Source organism: Gymnoscopelus braueri, assembly GCF_963280865.1.
Source record: "Gymnoscopelus braueri genome assembly, chromosome: 13".
NCBI lineage: Eukaryota > Metazoa > Chordata > Actinopteri > Myctophiformes > Myctophidae > Gymnoscopelus > Gymnoscopelus braueri.
The window spans coordinates 51,589,677-51,613,273 of record NC_137615.1 but is presented as its reverse complement, the minus strand read 5'-3'; the positions used below and the strand labels follow the sequence as shown (position 1 = coordinate 51,613,273).

The 23,597-nt window shown below is 45.8% G+C and overlaps 5 protein-coding genes across 5 annotated transcripts; 2 read left to right on the top strand and 3 right to left on the bottom strand.

Moving 5' to 3' along the window:
* Positions 1–311: 311 nt before the first annotated feature.
* Positions 312–2,528, bottom strand: LOC308098202 (mitofusin-2-like; the record flags this gene model as incomplete). The annotated part of the gene is made up of 1 exon (XM_080446460.1): positions 312–2,528. Exon 1 carries the CDS (start codon positions 2,520–2,522, stop codon positions 312–314), a length of 2,211 nt encoding a protein of 736 aa, XP_080302586.1. The 5' UTR covers positions 2,523–2,528.
* Positions 2,529–5,562: 3,034 nt separating this feature from the next.
* Positions 5,563–9,216, bottom strand: LOC308098194 (structural maintenance of chromosomes protein 3-like; the record flags this gene model as incomplete). The annotated part of the gene is made up of 1 exon (XM_080446451.1): positions 5,563–9,216. The coding sequence occupies one exon, from the start codon at positions 9,214–9,216 to the stop codon at positions 5,563–5,565; it is 3,654 nt and encodes a 1,217-aa protein (XP_080302577.1).
* A 3,998-nt stretch (positions 9,217–13,214) lies between these two features.
* On the bottom strand, positions 13,215–14,408 carry LOC308099679 (N-acyl-phosphatidylethanolamine-hydrolyzing phospholipase D-like; the record flags this gene model as incomplete). The annotated part of the gene is made up of 1 exon (XM_080448414.1): positions 13,215–14,408. The coding sequence occupies one exon, from the start codon at positions 14,406–14,408 to the stop codon at positions 13,215–13,217; it is 1,194 nt and encodes a 397-aa protein (XP_080304540.1).
* Positions 14,409–16,376: 1,968 nt separating this feature from the next.
* On the top strand, positions 16,377–17,513 carry LOC308099678 (N-acyl-phosphatidylethanolamine-hydrolyzing phospholipase D-like; the record flags this gene model as incomplete). Its single annotated transcript, XM_080448413.1, has 1 exon — positions 16,377–17,513. One exon carries the CDS (start codon positions 16,377–16,379, stop codon positions 17,511–17,513), a length of 1,137 nt encoding a protein of 378 aa, XP_080304539.1.
* A 4,539-nt stretch (positions 17,514–22,052) lies between these two features.
* LOC308099677 (2-(3-amino-3-carboxypropyl)histidine synthase subunit 1-like) lies at positions 22,053–23,342 on the top strand (the record flags this gene model as incomplete). The annotated part of the gene is made up of 1 exon (XM_080448412.1): positions 22,053–23,342. One exon carries the CDS (start codon positions 22,053–22,055, stop codon positions 23,340–23,342), a length of 1,290 nt encoding a protein of 429 aa, XP_080304538.1.
* Positions 23,343–23,597: the final 255 nt, after the last annotated feature.

Genomic DNA, 23,597 nt, shown 5'->3' with positions numbered 1-23,597 from the left:
AAGCGTCGCTATTGGGTCTTTTAGCACACTGCTTCTCAACATTGGTTCCGGGACCACCAGGGTCCAAATGAACCCTTAAAGGGTCTGTAACTCTGACAGTGTACAAATGGAACCAAACGGTTCCATTTGCACACTCTCAGAGTTAAAATAACACAGGTTGGGGTCTCAGATGGTATCCAAATGGGGGTCAGTGGCCTTATGCTTATCAAACTGAGGGGTCCTTGAAATTAAAATGGAGTTACAGATCCGGAAGGGTCTGTTTGGACCCCCTGGTGATCCCTGCGGATCTGACGTTGTGAAGCGTTGTGTTTTTAGCGGCGCTGCTGGAGGTACTGCTGTGTGAATGAGTTGAGCTCGCTCTCCAGCCAACCCGCCTTGTTTCTCAGCAGCTTGGCTTTGCTCTGAAGCGCGTCCAGCAGCTCGACCTTACTGTCCACACCTTTAATCTCGTTTTTCAGGTTCTGCCGAGTCACGTCGACCTGTTGACACAGCTGGGCCAAGGTGCCCGAAAGCTCCTGTTGGACCTGGTGGCTGCAGTTGGAGACGGTGTAGCTGACCACGAGCTGCAGCTTCTCGCTGGCGTACTCCACAAACTGCCTCTTGAAGGCCCTTTCCTTGGCTTTGGTGTTCCACATTAGCCTCTCATAAACGTACAGCAGGCCGTACATACTCACTGACAGGGCGAGTAGTCGCCAGCCCATCGCCTTCCAGACCACGCCCCCAACGACAATGATGCCCATAGAGGTACGGGAATTGAGCGAGGCAATGCCAGTTACCATGGAGACTTGGAGTCGCTCCTGGGTCAGGGAGCTCTGAGGGAAGGGAAGCATGCTGGCGCTCACCCGTGTCAGGGCCATGGGTTGAGGAACCTGGTCATTGTAGCCCATGAGTGCCTGCCGGGCATTCCTGGGTCCCAGGAAGCGGTTGACCAGCATGGTCCATCCCAGGGTGAAACGGAAGCCGATGTCTTCCTGGAAGTCGCTGCACAGCTTGTCACAGGCCAGGTCGTAACTCAGGCTGAAGCACTGCCGAGGAACCAGCTTGTCCATCCGCTCTCTGACCTGAGCTGGAAGCAGAGGCTTCAAACTCTCCACCATCTCCGTCTGTGTGGTCTGCAGTGCGCCGGTGATGGATGTGGAGCACCTCCCTGACATGTTCCTGCCCAGGCCTTCCTCAATGTGCCTGTGAAGCTCATTCTTGTAGACCTTGAGCACCACCTGCGAGGGATGGAAGTCCATATGGAAGTCGTCTACCAGCATGTATAGCCTCTTTATCTCCTCAGCCATGCTGTTGGACACCTGACTCTCCACCTCTTCGGTGATATTCTTGATCTTGGTCTTAAAGTCCGTGGTCAGCAGGTCCAGCTGTTTTTCTATAAACTCCAAGCGATCCTGACAGTCCTCCTTGGTCTCTAGGCAGTGGACCCTTTGCTCCTGAGAAGCTATGTGTACAGAGTCCATCATGAGGCGCAGGTTTTCTGAGATCTGCCTGGCCCTCATCGTGTGCTGTTCAAATTTGGTCTTCACCGCAGACTGCGAGATGCACTCCTCAAAGCGCCTCTCAAAGTTCTGGAACTCAAACATTCTTGCCTGGAACCCTTCTGAAAAGGCACCGGCTTCTTTTGGCATTCCCTGGGCTTTCTGCATCCTGGCCTGTAGGACCTCTTTGGCGGATACAAAGAAGATACGGTCGCTGGCCTTAGCTCTGTCCACCACACCCAGCTCATCCACCAAGAAGCTGCTGCAGCGATCCATGTGCTGTCTGCGGACATCCTCCATGTATTCAGGCTCAGAGGCTGAGGCGTCCCAGCGATTGTTTAGGATGAAGATGTTGGGGCTGGAGAGACGCTCGTTGACTTTGTGAAAAAATGACTTCTCAGCCTGCATGAGGGTCGACTCAGCGTTGGCCACCAGAACAAACACGTCTGCATCCAGGCAGAACTTGTCAATCCAGCTGTCCAGCTCAGTGGTGACATCAATGCCTGGGCTATCCACAAGGACCAGGTCGTCCCTAAGCAGGGCACACTTGTCTTTGGGCCACCTGACACACACCAGGCTGCCCGCATCCAGATCCTTGTCCTGGTGAAGAGCGTGGGCTAAATGGTTCACCGTCTGGATGTTCTTCCTCTCTTCTGAGCCCTCGGTGAGCAGGAAGGCCTCGTTGCCATCTGTACCCTCCACCCGCAGGAAACAGTTGGTGGTGTGTCCAATGCCTGACGGCAGCACCTTGTCACATAGCATGGCGTTGATCACAGAACTCTTCCCGTTACTTGTCCTTCCAAAGAAAGCCACTTTCATGTGTCTGCGGGCCAGAACCTCTGCGATCCCAGTCACCTTGGACAGGTAGCTATGTACCTCCTGAACCTGCTCTTCTGTGGTAACTGGGTCTAACTCATTGTTCATAAGGGTGTCTAGAAAGGAAGAACTCTCCTTTGTGTAGGCACCCAGCTGTTGGAAGATACCATTGATCTTCTTCTTGGCTGTGACAAAGTGCTTGAGCGGTGATGCATTCACCTCGCCCATCAGACTCTTGTCATGTGTGCTGTGAATCACGTTGGAGATGGGTCGTAGTAAATCCATAGACATGGCACGTGGATAGAGGACTGAATTATCACCAAGTCTGCTTGAAACTTGGTTCTTCACAATACTGAATAGTTCTCAAAGCTAATATAACGTCACTGTTACACCTTAAATTGTCTAATGATGTAAGTGTTATCAGACAGTTATCCTATATTAAAATTGGCCAATGGGAGGACCGGACGGGTCAACTACGCCCAAAATATGGAGTGTGTTGTCTAACCTCAATGTGTTGTCATGGCATCAGGCGCAAACAAATCAAAGTCAGCTCCATATATGGGCATATACTGAACATCAGGGATCTCCATATTTGGTCATAAAATGGACAAGGACTGACAGATGTAGTCATCTCCAAATATGGGCATATTGTTTAGATCGGTGGTGCAACGTAGGTTAGAGGACCGCATAGCACTTACAACTGCAAACTTACTGGCGAGCTGCTAACGTAGAGATAGCAACAGTTGGGCAGGGCGTTATTATCAGCATTGTTAAGTCATTTAAATCTCAAGCTACTTGGTAAAAATAAATGGTAAATGGTGCATTTATATAGCGCTTTTATCCAAATCGCTTTACATAGATTGTGCATTACATTCACCCATTCACACACACATGGCAGAGGAAACCATGCAAGGCACCAACCTGCTCATCAGGAGCAATTAGGGGTTCAGCATCTTGCTCAAGGACACTTCGACACTAACTCTGGGGGAGCCCGGGATCGAACTAGGAACCTTGTGGTTCCCATCCGGCCGCTCTACCGGCCACTCCACCCCTGAGCCACTGCCGCCCCTAATTTCTTTCTCAGGCTGAAACCTTGGCCAAATATGATGTCATATATGTCATCGATAACTGACGTCACAAGCTGGCCACATGAAGTATGACAGTGTTTCTCGGTGGGCCGGAAAGATATTGCAAGTGGGCCTCCACATAATTCGCAAAACACAAAGATTGTAATCATACAGTAACATTAATATTAAAATATGATACCAGTAAATAAGAACTTAGGTATACTACTTAAGTTCCCTTGATCCAAGGCCATGGAACACAATCGATTGATTGATCATTAACACATGCTCTGAAAATGCATGCGGCCCACCCATCTGACCACTTAACATGGCAGACAAACAAACAGCTGTCGTTTTAAGTGGTCAGATGGGTGGGCCACAAATTCCTTGAAGATTTTCAAGTGGGCCCTGGTCCAGACAAGGTTGATAACCACTATGAGATTGACGTGCAGCCAAGTCAGATCCACATGATTTGATTTCTTATTATTTCTGCCAGGCCGAAGGCAAGAGGGAGATCATGTTTTTGCCCGTCTGTGCGTCTTGGGATCAACTTGCAGACCGCAAGAACAATCAATGGCACATTTCTTGTGCACACCTGCCTGTGTTAAAGGAAATATTTAACTTTATTTTGCCTACCCGGGAACAATACAAGTTGGGAATACATGCCCCACCCGCTTATGCAAACCTGGCTGTTTATGTTCCTTTAATGCCCATATATGGAAATCTTTATCTGTCTGTCTGCTTGTGTCCCTTTCTTGTCCATGTATGGAGATCCCTGATGCCATCAGTACACCTGTATTTTATGCCCATAGGCCTTTATGGAGATCCCTGATGTCATCAGTATAGGCCCATAAATGGGCATGCCCATATCGGCAGATCTGCGGTTCTGGACAACAGGATCTCCATATATGTCTATATATGCCCCCTCAAGTATAGAGAAACCTAAAAAAAACACTGTCCCTCACACTCACAACTTATGCATTACATTCTAGGGCTCAAAATGATTAACCCATTTTGGGCGGGAACCCCTATTTGTAACTATACCTTTCAGGACGGGAAACCCCTTTTGGGGTTCTTGTTGCTATGTAGTATATAGCAACACACATTTGGAGGGACAGCGAGTGCATTATCCGGCAGCGGCTGCTGCCGGTGGCGGCGGCGGCGGCGGCGGCTGGAGCTGCCGGTGGCGTCAGCTTTTTAGTCGAATAGCAGACCATCGGCCGGTCGTCGCGGGCACTCGCGCCTGGAGGCGCTCGGGCGCGACTCCTTGGCCTCAAGGTCTGCTGATTCGGCGCGGCTCCGTCATGGTCCAAAACTATACTTTATCGGCGGAAAAAGAAGTTGACTGCCGCTCCTCCACCGGCAGTTTCCGCGGCAGTTCCGCTGCTCCGCCGGCAGCTGACGCTCCACCGCCGGCAGTCACTGCCGGGAGCTGCCGCTCCTCCACCGGAAGTTCCGCGGACGTTCCGCGGCTGTTGCCGCTGCCGGAGAATGCACTCGCTCCTTCTGGACATTTGTTGTAATTTTTGAATACATATTTGAAGTTTTTCAGAAAACTTAGGTCAGGATTTAGAAGGCGTTTTTAGAATCGGCCTCAGGTCTAAATGGGTTAATACAATTTGTGATATTTAATGTTTAATATAATTGGAACGTCTAATTTGCATTTTAAATACAGTAACCTGGTGTTGCCACAATTTATGATAGAATAAAGGTTGTGCTTGTGTGCAAACATTAATAGAATAAACAGTGTGTGTGTGTGTATAGAAACTTTAAGAGAATAAACATCAGTCCAGTGGTGTAGAGTGGATATACATTGTTGTTCTACTGCTCTTCTCCTTAAGGGGAAAGAAAGAAAGAAAAAACGTCCCAGTATATACGCGTGCATGCACCTAGACGCACACGCACACGCATGTACATACGCACACCAGGACTCGGCCAGAAAGCCGGTCAAACGGCCACAATTAAATTGTCACGCACATGCATGCCGGTGTTCGATATTAAGCAGCCAAATGTCAAAAAATGCAATGTTGACTTATTTGTCATTCTCTGTCATCAAACAGCACCAAGTCAAGAATAGATAACTTTGCCTGGTATAAAGGGAGACTGGTAAGCCATACTCCATTAACAACAAAAGTGACTTATGGATGATTTAGCGTCTTTGCAGTGAGGATGGAACAGGTGTGCTGCAGACATGGACAATCCTCTTAACCATGGGTGGTGTCATCCTCCACAAAATCTTTGGCCTGCTCTGCTGAGATCACATCGATGTGACTCACCTTGTTTCTGAACTTGACTCCATAGAACTTATGGGCCGATTCCAACAGCTCGGGCCTAAAGGTGGTGGTGATAAACTGGGCGCGGCCTGCCAGTTCCATAATCATATCTGAGACGGCCTTCCTGTGCTGGGCGTCGAGGGCCTGATCGATCTCGTCAAACAGGTAGAAGGGGGCGGGGTCACACTTCTGAATGGCGAAGATGAGAGTCAAGGCCACCAGAGACTTCTGACCACCAGAGAGCTGCTGCATCTCCCTCATCTCACCCTGCTCCCCTGTGAACGACACCTTGATGCCAACTCCCGTGAACCGGTCCACTGAGGGAGCACTGTTCTGGGAGCCTGAGCCCCACTCGCCATCAGCACCACTTTCACTCTCATCCTGGGACTGGCTTCCCTCTGTGTCGTCCCTCTTCATGACTAATGCAGCTTTGCCTCCTGGCACCAGCTTCTGGAACACCTCACTGAAGTTCTTAGACACCTGTTTGAAGGTGAGCTGGATGGCCTCGTACTTGCGCAGCTCCAGGACGTTCATCAGCTCCGTGATAGACTTGTAGCCGCGGGCCAGCTCTTCCTGGCGCTTAATCAGCTTTTCCTTGTGCTCCGAGAACTTGACAAACTGGTCGAGGGCTTTCTTGTTCACATGGCTGTACTTCCTCAGCTCTGTATTGCACTGCTCCATCGTACGGAACAACTGTTTAAGTGTAAGGGTATGGTACTTTTCAAAGGCTTCCTGAGGCAGCGAGCCAAGCTCTCGGATCTTCTTCATGCACTCCTCTTTCTTCTTGAGCAGCATGTCCTGCCGGTTGGTCATCTTCTCCAGCTCCTTAGTGTCATGGTTGACGGCATCATTCTGTTCCTTCTCGATGTTCTTCCAGCGATCCATGCTCTTCGCGTGGTCCTTTATCTCAGCTTCCGTTTTGTCAATCAGACCGTCCAGATCTTCTGATCTTGCCAAAGCGTCTTTGACACGTTTGTTGATGCCGTCCAGCTCAGAGGTGGTGGCTGTGAGCACCGTGCCTCCCTCAGTCTCTCGCAGCTCGTTCAACTCCTGTTCAACTTGGTCAAGGCTTTTCTGTAGGTTCTCATTGAGGTAGGTCTCCACCCTGGTCATGATGCCCTCCAACTTAATCCTCTCTTTCAGAAGCTGACTGTAGTCCTGCTGGATCTGATGAATTTCATCATTGAGGTCATCAACACGCTTCTGGTCCTCCAGACTGAGCTGAGACAGGAGGTCTGTCCCCAGCTCAGCCTTCAGTGACTCCCTGGTGGACTCCATGGCATGCAGAGTGGACTCCAGACTCTGTAGACTATGTTGTTTAGGCATGAAGGTCTTCTCAGACTGTTTCCTCTTCTCCTTGAGCATCTTCATCTCTGACAAGATGCTCTCTCGGGAAGCTTTGAACGTCCTCAGCTGTGTCTTAAACTGCAGCACCTGGTTCGTCAGCTGGTCAATCTCATTGTTGATGCGTTCAATGTTTTTCTGAAGGTTCTCGTTCAGCTTGGCCTCCAGCTCGCCCAGCTCCTCTTCGGTCTTCCTCATGTCCTTCTGTAGCTCCAGGCGGGACTTCCTGGTGTCATAATAGCCTCCTGTCAGAACTCCACGGTGGCTCACCTGGTCACCCTCCAGAGTAATACAATCCATAGCGAGGGCTCTGGCTAGCTGTGTGGAAACCTCCATGCTGCGACAGATCAGGGTCTTCCCAAACACATGCTTGAAGGCCTTGTCAAAGTTTACACTGTAGCGTAGCTTGCTGATCATAGGAATGGCATCGTTGGTCTCTGGGTAGGCCGTGTCCCTAACATTCAGCTTGCTGAGGGGCAGGAAGGTGACCTCTCCAGGCAGATTCATCTTGTTAAACTCCATGAGGATCTTGGTGCTCACCTCGTCAGTCTCTACAATATGGTAAAACAACCTAGTACCAGCAGTCACCTCCACGCAGGTGTAAAAAGCAGGCTCACACTCAAAATTGTTCATGACAATTCCGTGGTAGCCATTGATGACATGCTGGTTCATGCCCTCCTGGTGGAAATACTCCAGAACCTTGTTGATGCTGTCAATACCATTCAGAAAAGCCTTGCCAGTGGAAGCTCTTAGGAGCTGCTTTTTCTTCTCCAGGTCCTCCTGTTTGTCTGCCAGGACCTGATGCTCTGTGTTCTCCTCACGCCACAGGTAGTGTCTTTCACTTTGCAACTCATTTTTCCTGTTCTTTACTTCATAGCAATTTTTATTGAGCTCTTCAATGCAAGTCTTGACTTCGTTGAGATCTTGATTGATTTTATTGTACTGCTCCAAGTTCTTCTCCTTGTTGGTCTCCGTGTCTTCTAGATCTTTGTGGATGGCAGTGATCTGTCTATTTTTGTCATTGATGGCCTGGTCCAGGGATTTCAGTTCCTCCTTGATCCACTTGTCTCTCTCCTCCATGGAGGTGAACTGGCTGCCTCGACCCTGCTTGGCATACAGATCTCTTCTCTCATGTGTGGCCTGGGCCAGTCTGGCAATGCCACGCTCCTCTTTCTCCTTCACCATATTGAACTTGGGCTCCGTCTCCTGCATCTCTTTCTGCTTCTCCTCAATCTTCTCCAGCAGCTTCTGACGCTCCTTCAGCAGACGTTTCCTCTGTTCATTGTTACCTGCCAGCTCATCCTGCAGATCCTTGGCCTTCAGCTCCAGCTTGGTCCTCTGTTTGATCTGCTCCTGGCGTTCGGCTGACAGTTGCTCTCTCTCCTCCTGCATGACCGAGATCTTAGATCTTTGCTCTCGTACGATGCACTCCGTCTCCTCCACTTTGTCCCTTGCATCCTGCTGAGCGTCACGCAGCTGTCTGGATTTGTCGCCACAGGTCTCTCTCTTTGTAGACAACTCATCCAGTTTGGCACAGGTCTCGTTCAGCTCCTGGTTGTAGATGGTGTACTCTAGGGCCCTCCTCATCTTGTCCCACTTCTGGTACTGAGCCAGCTCCTCCTTCTCATCCTCCAGGGTATGCAGACGCTCCTCGATATACGTAAGCAGCTCACTGATCTTCTCTCGTTTACCCTCCGTCTCCTGCATGAGGGTAATGCTCTCCTCTTTGCGTTCATCGTAAACCCTGGTCCCTGCCACCTCTCTCAACAGTTTCAAACGCTGAGAGTCAGGAGCTGTGGCCATTTGGTTGATCTTTCCCTGTTTAACAATGTAGTACGGGTTACTACGAGAGAAGCCAGCACTTTCCAACAGATTCATGACATCAGTCTTAGTCACCGTCTTTTTGTCTAAGACATACTGGTCCTTCTTGGCACTGATATCACGGCGCAGGGACACCTCCTCTTTGTCGATTGGCAGCCTGTTGTCAGAATTGTCAAATATAATCTCCACAAAGGCCAAAGTGACACGAGGCCCAGTTCCGTCATGGAGCAAGGCCAGTCGACGCTCAGTACTAAGGTTGTTGAAATCATCACTGAGCACAAACTGAATGGCGTAGAAAAAATTACTTTTTCCAGACCCATTTCGTCCAACAATGACATTATTCTTTGGACTAAACGGGTCTACAATGGTTTCGTCCTTGTAACTTCGGAACCCCTGGATGATGACCTGTTTGATGTACATTGTGATTTAACTGTGAACCTTCCTTAATCTGGCTTGGAGATATGTAATAAAGAATAAAGGATACAATTGAATGGAACTACTCCTTGCCCCGCTTCCATTTGTAGCAAGGCGTGTTGTAGGAATGAATGCACTCTTGCTCAATGCTCTTGACACTCAACATGTATGACTTGTATGACATATTGATGATATCACAATGATGTCATCAATCATCTCCAAATGTGGTGCGTTTTGAGCCCAATATTTGACTTAAACAAGGCTAAACAGGCTATCAATCGACAAAGAGGAGGTGTCCCTCTGCCGAGATATCAGTGCCAAGAAGGACCAGTATGTCTTAGACAAAAAGACTATTATATAATAATAATAATAATAATAATAATAATAATAATAATAAGGGTAATAATAATAATAATAATAATAGTAATAATAACAAGAAAATGTGCTCCGCCAGCAGACCTGTGCTATTTTAATCAAATGAAATCACTTACCCTATCTTTAACCATAGTTTTCTGGGAATGTTCTTCTTTTCATTTCGATGTTCTTTACAGACTCTTGTACTTTTTCTTCCAGAGATTGTAGCAATCTTTGCTGTGTCATGTTGTCAGCATTTGTGGCTCGTCTTCGTTTTTTGTCATTTAGGGATTCTTTGTCTCTGTTTAGTGTTCTTTGTCTCTTAGCTTTGGCCTTCTGCGCCTTTGCTTCTTCATCAGGTTTCAGACGATGATTTGCTGCTTCTTCAGTTTGCGTAATGGGAGTTAGTTGCATTGTGTGACCTCAGCTGTGATCTCTGTTTGTACTGGATAGTACTGTTCCTGTCTATGCTATTTATATATTTATATTACATATTGTGATGTCACGTGAAACTTGACCAATGTTAGGTGTTCTCAGAGGGACACACACACGCACGGACGGGTAATTTGTACTGGAAGGTACTGTTTTATTTCGTCATGCGTCTCGCTAGCCAATCAAAAGCATTGGTGACAACATATTGTCACGTGTCACGTGAAGCTTGACCAATGTTAGCTTGGCTGGGGGGGGACACACAGCGGGACAGAACGAAAACATACTCTCCACCTCTGGCGGAGACAATAATAATAATGATTATTTTTTTTGTATATTATTTATATATTTTTGTATATTTGTATATATTTTTTGTATATTTGTATATTACAAAAATTCAAGCAGATTATTCTGGACAAATACCGACTGATTGATGTGTTTATTGGTAATATACATTAATTGATTGATTGAACGATTGATTGATTGATTGATTGATTGATTGATTGATTGATTGATTGATTGATTGATTGATTGATTGATTGATTGATTGATTGATTGATTGATTGATTTTTTGTTAACCATTTGAACACCAGCATCCCTATTCTGGGGGAACATTCACCAAAAATAGCAGATCTACAAGCTCATATGTTGCAATGTGAAGCGTTGTGAGCTTGTACAGTGATTATTTCTGGTGAAGAGATTTTGTGTAGACGAGAAAAGTGTAAATACAGTTTATTTGTGACAAGTATCCAGTCCACCAGAGATGCAGACCGATAATCCACTCTAGTGGGTTCATTAATTGACTGAGTAGGGTACTTTACACTACCAAATAAGTTACAGTCCTTGGAGGAATGACCAAGCCAGTTGTCATTGAGGACTTTGGCCAAAATAATAATTTCATTGTGCTTTTCAAAATAATTAATTATAGTTGACAAAATACACTTTGTAGAGTCAGCCGCGGGGCAGATTGAGGCCCATAGATTTAGCCAATTGTTAACTGTTTATTATCACAAAATATCTAATAATAATATAAAATCACACCCAGTGTGAAGTGGGTGGTGTGGTCACAGTGGTCATCACAGTGATGGAAGTTCACTTAAAGAAAAGTAATATTGTGGACCAACACCCCTAACTTAAAAAAAACCATAAATGTGTTTTTTTAAAGTGCATAGTCCTATTTATAGGGCTATGCACAATTGTCATGTTTCACTAGCCAATCACAGTCCTGAATAGACTGTGATTGGCCAATCACGGTGCAGGGTTAGGGGGGTACAATGGTGGCCAATCACAGCGCAGGGTTGGGGGGGGTGCAATGGAACGTCGATGTCCAAACCTCACATATAGGGGCGGTTTCACCGCCCAAAAATATAAATAATGAACTAATGAAAATACATTCAAAATTAACTGGCTCTACAGAAGAAAGACGTATAGAAACAAGATAAGAAGCAACATCCACAACCCACCCCACCTCCTCTAGGATCCCTAGCTTGATACAGAACAAAATAATATTTCCATCAGTAATTTCAGAGATGTTTCAGAGATAATAATACTGGGTTTGTAAAGAATGACACAGGCTCTAAGGTTGTACATTTTATTTTAAAGGCTCCACATATTAAGGTGAATAACCTTTAGATCCTTAGATGTTTCTAATATACCTTTAGAAAAATAAAAATATAAACTAAAAACTGGTCAAAGAACTAAACTGTGAATGAGATGGGGGTGCAAGGGGAGAGTGAGAGCAGGATGAAGACAAATAGCAGATCTGTGCGCACATGTACAGACACAGACATGCAGGTTAACTAAAATTTCACTAAAATATAAGTGGCCACAGGCTCAAACTGTAACATAGCTTGTAAATGGGCACAAAGACAGGACCTTGCTTAATCCGAATCAATAAAGAACATTTAATATCAACAACTGAATATCATATAGATCATGAAAGTATATTCAATTATTCATCATGAAAAGAAAAAGAAACGTTCAAATTACCAAAACAACAAAAGTTATCTCTTTATATCAGAATGCAGACGTTCCTTATTCCACGGTGCATATGCAGTTTTAGTAGAAATTCAAATCATCAAAGTAACAGATTTCAGCAAACATGACACACAGTTAACAGCAATATGAAGTTAGCCGAAAGAGTTGTTTGCAGATGCCGAAAAAGTCAAAGCTCCAGTTTTACAACAGAAACCACAAAAGCACTTAGCACCATGAAACCAAAATAATAGTCAACGTTCCATCCTGTTACACAACATTGTCCACAGAAGCTCTTAGTAGTCAATTAATGTTCCAGTTACGCAATGTTATCTACCAAAGCACTTCACAGTCAATTGGGCGAAATAATAATCAGTGCTCAGATTATGCGACGTAATCCATAGAAGCACTTAACAATCAATGAAACTTAAGTTAAGACAAAGGGTAAATGTCCCCGCTTCCTCGAGGCAGTGGAACAGTTTTGGCTTCCCTTTCACCATCACTCTTAGTTTACAGGGATACAACAAAGAATATTTAATAGCAGCTGCCGTTTCTTTTTGACAGTATCAAACTTCCGGCGTGTGTTGATCAAACCAGGGCTGAAATTACCATACTGGTAATCATACAGTATAGGCGAGCTCCTTCCTCTACCTGGCCAGGTAAAGAATCCTTACTTTGTCCTGGAAATGTAGAAACATGTGCATCAGATCTGGTTCTGAAGCTGAACTTGGAAGAAGGATGGACATTTTGGATAGTAAGCGCAGTAGGACGGTTGCCCTTTCCAAGAAGTTATGGAATCAACTGATTCAAGAAGGCGATCAGATAACTTCCTTCACTTTGTTCAGCAACATCAAGTGTATCCTTCAGGTAAGCATTTTCCTTTTCAACTGTTTTGTCAGATCATCAACGGTATCTTCATTAGAACTCAAACATGGTCAGACATTGTAGACAAATCATGGAACATTGCAGAGTCTAGTTTAAATGGTCTCCACCAGTTAAACTTTGATCCCCTGAATAGCTACCCAGATTGTTTGTAGGGAGACCTCGGCTTGTCCCATTGAAATAGAGCAGCTGACTACATTCCCTATCAAAAAAGATAAACCTTTATAATAATATAAAGTAAATGGCTTTTTACTGAATAAAGCATTATAACAGGACCAAATTAGAGGTTTGCAGTCCGAGATCTCCATACACTCTCAGGCTATCTCAGCCACCTTGTTCTCTGTCCCAAGTTAGCACGTGTGATGTCACCAGTGGAAGGTGCGCCCTCGTGATGATGAAAGCAGGCGTGTCTCTCCGTGGTTCAATGTGAAGAAGCTGTCTGGAGATAACTTCTTCTTCTCCAATGCCTCTTTGAGACGGAGAGGAGGATCCAGATAGTACTCACATGCGAAGAGGGTATGAAGCGTTCCCCAGTGAATGGCCACCGAGTGTTCAGCCTGAACGTCTTCGTGGATCTGAACGGCTTCTTCTGGATCCACATGTTGTCCACGCAACACGTCCCTGGGCAGGTAGGATCCTATAGGGATGGCAGCAAGGTCGAAGGGTCCAAAGTGTCGTCCGATCTCCAGGAAGGAGGAACAGTAACCAGTATCACCAGCGAAGAAGAACCGGTGAACTGGACCCAACACTGACCAGCTCCCCCACAGGGATATATTGTCATCCAGTATGTTACGTTTGCTCCAGTGTTGAGCAGGGGTGCAGACAAACGTGATGTCATCATGACCCGGTACACAGTTCTCCTCCCACCAATCAAGTTCAACGACGTCCTCACAGCCTGCCTTCACCAACCAATCCTTCAGCCCCAGGGGTACGAACCAGCGTAGCTCTCCTCCAAAGCGAGAGTTCAGACTGGCGACTGATCCCGCATCCAGGTGGTCGTAATGAGAGTGACTGATTAGAACAGCGTCTATCCTGGGGAGCTGTTCGATGGTACAGGGTGGTCTGCGGTACCGTTTGGGGCCCAGGAACTGTAGTGGTGAGGCCCTCTGGCTGAACAGGGGGTCAGTCAGAATATTCAACCCGTCCAGTTCCACCAGCACACAGGCGTGTCCCAGCCAGGTGACTTGGAGCCCTGGAGATGAGTACTCACTGCTATTCAGGACCGATGATGGACTTTGGACAAAATATGGAACCATCACCGGTAGCTCAGAGTCCAGAACCTCTTCACTCGTTGGTACATTGCTGTTGTTCTTATCCAGCAGTAGGAAGCGGAGCATAGTGCTGTAGGAAGGTGATGTCCATGTTGGCCAGGGGTTTGTCCAGCGGCCATATTTGTCCCGACACGACCTTGTCACATCTTTCAACAGTCCGTGACTCGTAGAGAGAGATGTACTGTCGTCAACCTCTCCATCACTCTCTTCTTCACCTAATAGCCATCTCCACCAGCTAATCTTGTCATCCTTTTCTGTCTCAGGGTCCTGTCCACTCCCTGAGCTCATTGCTTACAGCCAAGGAGTGTGTGTTTGTGTGACTACCAGCAGAATATTAGCAGAATTTCCGTCTTGTGATATCTGCCTTCGTAGCATTCAAGAAGGCAGTGACAGGCAGGTAGGTATCTCTCAAAATTCCCCTCGCACTCTTGGGTGGTCCGGATTTAAGCTGAGTTGCCTTGATGCTTGCGTCATCACAGTGATGTCACTATGATGTTGCTACGCCCAAAAACAGTGGTTCTCAAAGTGGGGTCCCGTTCTTTTTGCATTTCACAACGTAAATCTTGTATGGGGGTCCCTGCCTCAAAATATTGTCAGATGGGGGTTTGTGGTCCGTCTCCACATGGTCAAAAACCTCCTAACTCCACTTGAGCTGTATTTGCTTAAAGTGATGATAATAAGGACACAATTCAAATATCTGACAATGCGGGGGCACGGTGGCACAGTCGGTAGTGCTGTCGCCTCACAGCTAGAAGGTCCTGGGTTCGATTCCCGCAGGGGACGCTGTGGGCGCTGGGGGTGTGTTCTCTCCTCCGCGTCATCAGTGCCCATACCCTAGGTGGGGTTGGCAAAAGGGCCTTTCTGTGTGGAGTTTGCATGTTCTCTCCGTGTCTCCTAGGGTAGGTACCCTCACAAAAACATGCAGTAATCCTGGTCACTATACTGCCTCCCCCTGGCCAGCCGGGGCGCCTGATGGAGGGGAAGGGAACTGGTTGGAATAACGTGTTCCTTCCACGCGCTACGTCCAACCAGGGAAACTCTCCCCTGTCAGGTGACAAGAAGGTCAGTTGGCTCTCATGCATTGAAGGAGGCATGAGCTCGGCCCTGGCCTCCCTAGGTTGGCAGAGGGAAGGTAGTGCCCAGGATTACATAGACAATTGGCACTGGGTGTAAAAAATAGGGTTACAAAATCGTGGGATAAAAATTAAGAGAAAAAAAAAAATATATATATGACAATGCATAAAGTCACCGTACCAACTTTGATGAGGCAGTAGTGTGTTGTTCTAAAACAAGACCAGGAGACCTGGTTCTGCCAGACCCAGAATGAAGTCCAGAATGGAGAGTACAGTGGTTGATGAGCTTTGATGAGATTTCAACCACTAGGGGTTGAAATCTGAATGGCCGGGCTTCGCACGACGTGTGTCCCTTCTATGCCCATGTATGGACAGACTTTTTTGGGGGACAGATTTTTTTTTGGCTGGGGCCGGAGGACAAAGTGACAGACTTTTTTTTGGCTGGGGCCGGAGGACAAAGTGACCATGCCCATGTATGGACGAAACAGGTACAGTACAAAGCCTCATGTAAGCCCGACCCCTTGGGTCTGGCAAACATGTTTTTTTTGTTTAATTTCCTGAAAAGTTAATATTTGGGACAGCTGGTTTCTGCCCAACAGCAGAGATATAATACAGTCAATGCAATACAATACAACAATACATCATGGAATGAAGCTACGTAGAATCACAAGGTATATTTACAGAGAAAGTAGGGGCGGGGGTCAGGGGATTCTACTAACAAGGTGATCAATGAGTTGTATATGTTCACTTGCATTTTGACAAAAGGAATTATTTTAGGCTAGGTTTGAATTTGGGTAGGGAGTCAAGCTCCTTTATATCTTTTGGTAGGTCGTTCCACGAGTCAGGATAAGCCCAAACCTTATTGATGTTTGTGTCTCTAACTTCAGAATCGGATACATAATAGAACCGGGTTTCCATCCCATCTCTACTTGCAACTCTGACATCATGGAATTCCATAATTTTGGGCACAGCGAACACCATAGTGACAACACCGTGATGACGCAAGCGTTGAGGTATCTCATCTTAAAACCAGACTGCCCATGAGAGATAATCTAAGTGAGTAGACTATTGTGAGAGACAATCAGGCCTCCAGCACAGCAATATGACTAGGGATCACAAGACAACTTAACATTCTGCTGGCATACTCAAACAATAAACTTCCTGGGTTATAAGCACTGAGCTCATGGAGCAGACAGCACCCTCAGACAGAAAAGGATCAAACGACAAGCTAGTGAAGGTGGATGGCGATAAGAGGCTGTCAGGTGAAGTGACAAGGTCGTGTCGGGACAACCATGGCCGCTGGACAAACCCCTGGCCAACGTGGACATGTCCATGTTGGCTTGTAGATCTGTTAATTTTGTTCAGCAACATAGGTACGTTCCTAACGAACAACGTGCCTACGAGTAAAGAGGTTCTGGACTCCGAGCTACCGGTGATGGTTCCATATTTTGTCCAAAGTCCATCATCGGTCCTGAATAGCAGTGAGTACTCATCTCCAGGGCTCCAAGTCACCTGGCTGGGACACGCCTGTGTACTGGTGGAACTGGACGGGTTGAATATTCTGACTGACCCCATGTTCAGCCAGAGGGCCTCACCACTACAGTTCCTGGGCCCCAAACGGTACCGCGGACCACCCTGCACCGTCCAACAGCTCCCCAGGATAGATGCTGTTCTAATCAGTCACTCTCATTACGACCACCTGGATGCAGGATCAGTCACCAGTCTGAACTCTCGCTTTGGAGGGGAGCTACGCTGGTTCGTACCCCTGGGGCTGAAAGCTTGGTTGGTGAAGGCAGGCTGTGAGGACGTCGTTGAACTTGACTGGTGGGAGGAGAACTCTGTACCGGGTCATGATGACATCACGTTTGTCTGCACTCCTTCTCAGCATTGGAGCCAACGCACCGCACTGGACAGCAATATGTCTCTGTGGGGAAGCTGGTCAGTGTTGGGTCCAGTTCACCGGTTCTTCTTCGCTGGTGATACTGGTTACTGTTCCTCCTTCCTGGAGATCGGACAACGCTTTGGACCCTTCAACCTCGCCGCCATCCCTATAGGAGCTTACCTGCCCAGGGACTTATTGCGTGCACAGCATGTGGATCCAGAAGAAGCTGTTCAGATCCACATAGATGTTCAGGCTGAACACTCGGTGGCCATTCACTGGGGAACATTCATCCTTTCAAACGAGTACTACTTGGATCCTCCTGTCCATCTCAAGGAAGCGTTGGAGAAGAATAACTTACCTCCTGACAGCTTCTTCACATTGAACCACGGAGAGACACGCCTGCTTTCATCATCACGAGCGCGCACCTTCCACTGGTGACATCACCTGGTGACATACACACACCGATGGACACCAGCTCTGAATGTTCGCACTTTCACTATCGCTATCGCACTAGCAATAATGAAAATCACTCTTTTATAGTCATCCATTTGCAATATTATTCACTTAGTGTATGTCATGTGAAGTCCAAAGAAAATTCTATTAAACACAACTTATTAATTATATAGGGAGTAGTGATGGTGCAACTGAGCCTGAAAGGAAATCTCAACTGAGACCAAATCAAAGACAATACAATGGACTACCAATATTAGCTTGACTCCCTGTATCTGTATGGGAACTGTACTGACCTCAACCATAAACCAATGCAGCGGGTCAGGCGAACAGCTGAATGCATCAGTGGAAGTAGGAGTCCCTCCATCCATACAACGGATGTTGAGTTAGCAAAGATCACAGGCTTATCAAGATCCTATAGCTACCCCAACCACGGACTGTTTCAGATGCTACCAAGTGGCAAGTGGCTTCGTAGCCATAGAGCCACTGGCGGTAGATTGCTAAACGGTTACTTTCCTCGGATAATCAGGCAATATGAACAAATAAGCCAGTAAAAAGAAAAACATGATTAGGAAACATTATAATACCGCTTTCCTTGCCTCCACTCCCACCACCAATTGCCTGTCTGGGGTTAGAGGCAGCTTGTGTGCTAAATGATGCCAAGGACACTGGCAAAGACAGATGTGTATAACTTGGGAGTAAGAACCTTGCATACAACCCCATCAAGCACCTTAGATGATGGTACCATTTTTATTTCCTTGTTGTATACAACGAGCTAACTCCATTTCATTTTTTTTCTTTTATAAATCAACGCTATTGAACACGCTTTACGTGTGTGGGTTAAAAAAATATTGAACCAATGAAAAGTACTAAAAAGTTATTCTGACAAAACCAGCTAACTCCATTGGTTTGTCAAAGTAACAATGCAGTGTACCTGTTTATCAAACTTAGCACTGACGCTAATGAAAACAATTATTTCCATTTCTCAAATCTATGTAGTTTTCTGAGGAGAGCAATGTGACAAGAAATGAGTTCATACAGCATTTCTCTCGCTAGTTTTACTGAAACTGCAACCCCTCTTTGCAGAAGTTATTGTAATATTTAAAGTCCTGTTTATTATTGTAGGCCTATATAAGCAGTGTCAGGAAGCATCAGTGCATTAATTCACGCGTTGTGATGCATTGTGAGCTTGGAAATCCATTGTCAGATGTTCTTATCAACAATGGACAAAACCTCCTAACCCCACTTGAGATGGATTTGGCTAAAGTGGTGGTAATATAATGACACACGCATGTATCTGACAATATATAAAGTCACAATACCAACTTTGATGTTGCAGTATTGCTTTGTTTTAAAAAATATATTTAGTTTTTTCATTTCCTGAAAAAAATATATTTAGTTTTTTAATTTCCTGAAAAATATATATTTATTTTTTTCATTTCCTGAAAAAAATATATTTAGTTTTTTCATTTCCTGAAAAATGAACATTTTGGAGTGAGCTGGTTTCTGCCCGACAGCAGAGATATGTTTATTATAATCTCTGCCAGGCCAAAGGGCCGGGAGGCAGAGATTATGCTTGTAAGTGAAACTTTTCACGTACACCCCCAGTAGGCCAAGGATGAACATAAACCTCCACCCTATTTTTTTATTTTCAAACTCATGGTGAGGCTAGAAGGAACTCTTGAAACTGTAGGCTGTACAATAAATTTGCCCCCCGGGTTTCCTTGGATCATGATACAACTCCTCATAGAGGCCACGCCCATTTCCGACCATTTTGCGTTTTCTTAAAAATACACCTTTTGCTACTACTACAGATTGTACAAAACACACAAATGGGCACATCTTATCTCTTAAGTCATGTGATTAAGATGCATTGTAAAAGATGTTTCATATTCCATTCAGATTTTCTTCCAAAGTTTGCAGGAAGGTTTTACAAAAAATGGCCACAAATCTTATGCGATCTACCCAAATTTTTTATCACACAGAGCCAAAAGCTATTTCATTTCCACCCATAGGGGATGCTAGCCTGGTAAACCCTCCCTCCGGAAATCTCATTTCCATTTGATTTCAGAAGTGAAAATCAAATGGAAATGAGATTTCCGGAGGGAGGGTTTACCAGGCTAAGGGGATGCCACAAATGCTACAAATTCCACACTTTGTTGCAGAAACCAAATTATTTTCATCGAATTAGGTACAATTGGTCTCATGAGTCATAATGACTGTCAAACAGGGTTGTTTGCATCTCTCCTTCAAAGATAACTGTCTTAAAGGTTTAATGACATTCACTTTTACACCACATTCAAAGTCTTTGTCCTGGTCCTTCAAAAGTGTACAAAAAGTTTTAAGTGAAAATTCCATTCCAGTGATCAATGGCAGGTGTTTTTCTCTCACATTTCTAAAGCCTTTTCAACTGCAATGAAAAAAGAAATCTTTGCCTGCGGGTGTCGCTAGTGAGGGATTTTGCCTGTCAATCATCGCCTCTGCTCCGCCCCCCCCAAAGGAAAGGATAGGGGAGGGGAGGGGCGAGGAAGAGAGTGGGCGGGATTATTCGACAGTGACCTCACTGTCGAAGGGCCAAGCTCAGATTACTTTTCAGCCTAATTATTCAGAAAACCCCAGACCACAAAATCCACTGAATGTTTTAAGTTCAGGTTTTTTGGGTGTAATTGAGGTCATAAAACCCCAAATAAAACATTGAAAATAAAAAAAGTGAAAATGAATGTCATGATACCTTTAACATTAAATTAAACATTGAAATTTGAAAACCAAAATAAAGAAATGGTAAAGGAATAGCCTACATATTAAAAAAAAAAAATGCAGTCCTCAAAAACAAAACATAAATTCTTCTGCAGTGCTCTAAACACATCTTTACAACTCTTTATTACACGGCTTGGTTGAACGCTTGATTCTGATTGGTCAATCGCGGAATTCAGCGGTGTGTTATCACTGTATTATGACCGATGAGCTCAATAACAGACCGCTGTCTAATCAAAGGCTCAGAGCACCTGCTCATGTCAACCTGCGCTGCTTGATTTTATGCTGTAATCCAACATGACAGCCATGTAAACAAACAAACAATGTCATTTACAACTAAACATTGCTCTCAAGAATGTTTTTGAAAACATTTGAAGTGAGAAATAGACACTGCAATAACCGAAAAGTGATTCTATTTGATCCACTACACTTCCTTGTTTATCGTGGCGCAACAACGCAAGAATACCAAAACACTCACCCGAGAACACAGTCGCCCCCGGGCAAATCCGGCGGTATTATAGGCAAATCCGGTGGTATATAGAATGGGGGCGAGTGTGTTTTGTGGCGAGTTAACTTTTGGAATACACTACTGTCGTCTGTTTTCTGAGGCGAACTTCTCCGCTCAGACCAATACTTTCATTGCCGTAAGCAAGGAAATACTTCATTTTGTTGTTACTTTTGGGTCAATTTATTTATTAAGTGGCCGTGTAAAAAGCGGGATAATGTATGGGGAGGTGGTCATTATTGAAAATTAAAGCCCTTCAGGGTGATTATGCACCGACGCGGAGCATAGGTAATATTATCCCTTGCATAATATTATCAGTCAGCGACTGGTGGATTTTCCCCCAGGTAGCGCTACACAAAAAATGATGCCAACATGTACTATGTTATCACACTAGTTTATTTTGATGAATGAAAATGCTTTTATTTCTATTTAGGCCTAGTAGTAATTTATTTGTGAAAGACTTATGGCTCAAGCTAAAATGATGATTATACAGTACTACATCTTTTTGTACTTAAAGGATCTACACCATGAATTTAAAAAAAATATTTGATATTTAATATCATATGGTGTATGTCCCTCAAACCTTTTTCAAAAGGTTTGAGCCTAAATCATCACTCAGATATACTCATCCCAAGTCAATTGTCTCTGGCTTATACAGCACTTTCAGCTGCAATACCAAAACGTCCTCTTGGGCAGGGGGGGGCTACTGAGCAATTATGTCTGGCCAGCATCAATGCAATGGCAATGCAAGTGATGTCACTTGCATTGCCATTCTGAAATGGCCTGTTCAGACATAGCCTGGTAAACCCTCCCTCCAGAAATCTCATTTGTATTTTATTTCAGGAGTGAGTCTGGCCTGCAGACCTATATGAAATAAATAAATAGAAACGCCCATACAAGCCTTCATGCCAGACTCACTCCTGGAATCAAATGGAAATGAGATTTCCGGAGGGAGGGTTTACCTGGCTAGTTCAGACACGCCCATTCTGAAAATCTCTGAAATGAGAATGAATGACTGAATGTTAAAAAAAAATGCATTAGATGCAGTCATAAGCCATAATAACTCTTTATCAGAAAGTGGTCATCAAATCAAGCTGAAACCTTGCCCAAATATGGAGTCATATGTCATAGATATGTCATTAATTACTGACATCATTGAATATCCACACTTCTGGTGGAGATATTGGCGCCAGTGAACACTCCACTACCTCAACTGTCCTCTGCTGTTGATTGGCCCATTGACTTTCTGAGCTCACGCTTCAGAGGACATGGCAGCGCCCCTGAGCGAAACGCAAGTTGCTTCTACTAAAAAGACCACGGTTAGAGGGCCACGACGTGTCGCCAATCAAATTCCAGAAGATATCTTGCAAGACCCAGAGTTACTGGATGCCATCCGAGCCTTGCCTGCTAATTATAACTTTGAGATCCACAAGACGGTGTGGCGGCTCAGACAAACCCAGGCTAAGAGAGTGGCCCTGCAGCTTCCGGAGGGGCTGCAGATGTTTGCCTGTGTCATCGCTGACATCATTGAGAGATTCACCGAAGCGGACACTATTGTCATGGGGGATGTGACGTATGGTGCCTGTTGTGTGGACGACTTCACCGCCCGCGCCCTGGGAGCCGACTTCATGGTGCACTACGGCCACAGCTGTCTGATCCCCATAGACTCCACAGCAGGCATCAAGATGCTGTACGTGTTTGTGGATATCCAGATGGACAACGCACACTTCCTGGACACGGTCAAGTTCAACTTCCCTTCCAGACGCTCTCTGGCACTTGTCAGCACCATTCAGTTTGTGGCCGCGCTGCAGGCAGTGAGTACAGCACTGAAAGCAGAGTATGAGGTGCTGGTGCCCCAATGTCGCCCCCTGTCACCAGGAGAGATCCTGGGCTGCACCTCCCCTCGCTTGGAACGCCATGTCGATGCCATTATTTACCTGGGAGATGGACGGTTTCACCTGGAATCAATCATGATTGCCAACCCAGACATACCCGCTTACAGATATGACCCATACAGTAAGGTGTTCACCAGGGAGTATTATGATCATGACGCCATGCGGGCCTTGAGGTTCCAGGCCATCACCAAGGCACGCTTGGCCAAGAAATGGGGCCTGATCGTGGGTACTCTGGGCCGGCAGGGCAGCCCCAAAGTCTTGGAGCACCTAGAGTCCAAGCTCGAGTCATCAGGCAGGTCCTTCACTCGAGTGTTGCTGTCTGAGGTTTTCCCCAGCAAGCTGGACTTGATGCCAGACGTGGATGCGTGGGTTCAGATTGCTTGTCCACGTCTGTCGATCGACTGGGGCACAGCCTTCTCCAAGCCCCTCCTGTCCCCATATGAGGCGGCTGTGGCTCTGCAGCAGGTGAGCTGGCAGGAGGTGTATCCCATGGACTTCTACTCCAATCAAAGCCTTGGGCCATGGACACCTAACCACCCTGATAACCAACCAGCCCGGCCCGCCCGAAGACACACCCAGAACAAGCCTGGCTCGGAGCCAGCCCCTCCCACCATGAAGTGTGCACAGAACCAGTTCGACTCCTGTGGTTGTCAAGGGAAATAATATAATGTATACAGTGTATACTGTATACTTGCACTTGCACCACCACTGTCTTTGTCTCAGGTGCCTTGTTCACCCAAATGTGCAAAGTGATCATGTGCAGATGTACAAAGTAACAGGATCAATCAAATGTGCAAGTGTCGCGTACAGTATATACACGTGTACATAGCATGAGCAGCATTTCACTCAAGTGCTCAAGCATAGAGACAGTGTTGTAACAACACTTATTGTCCTATATGTTTTCCTTTTTTGTTGTAT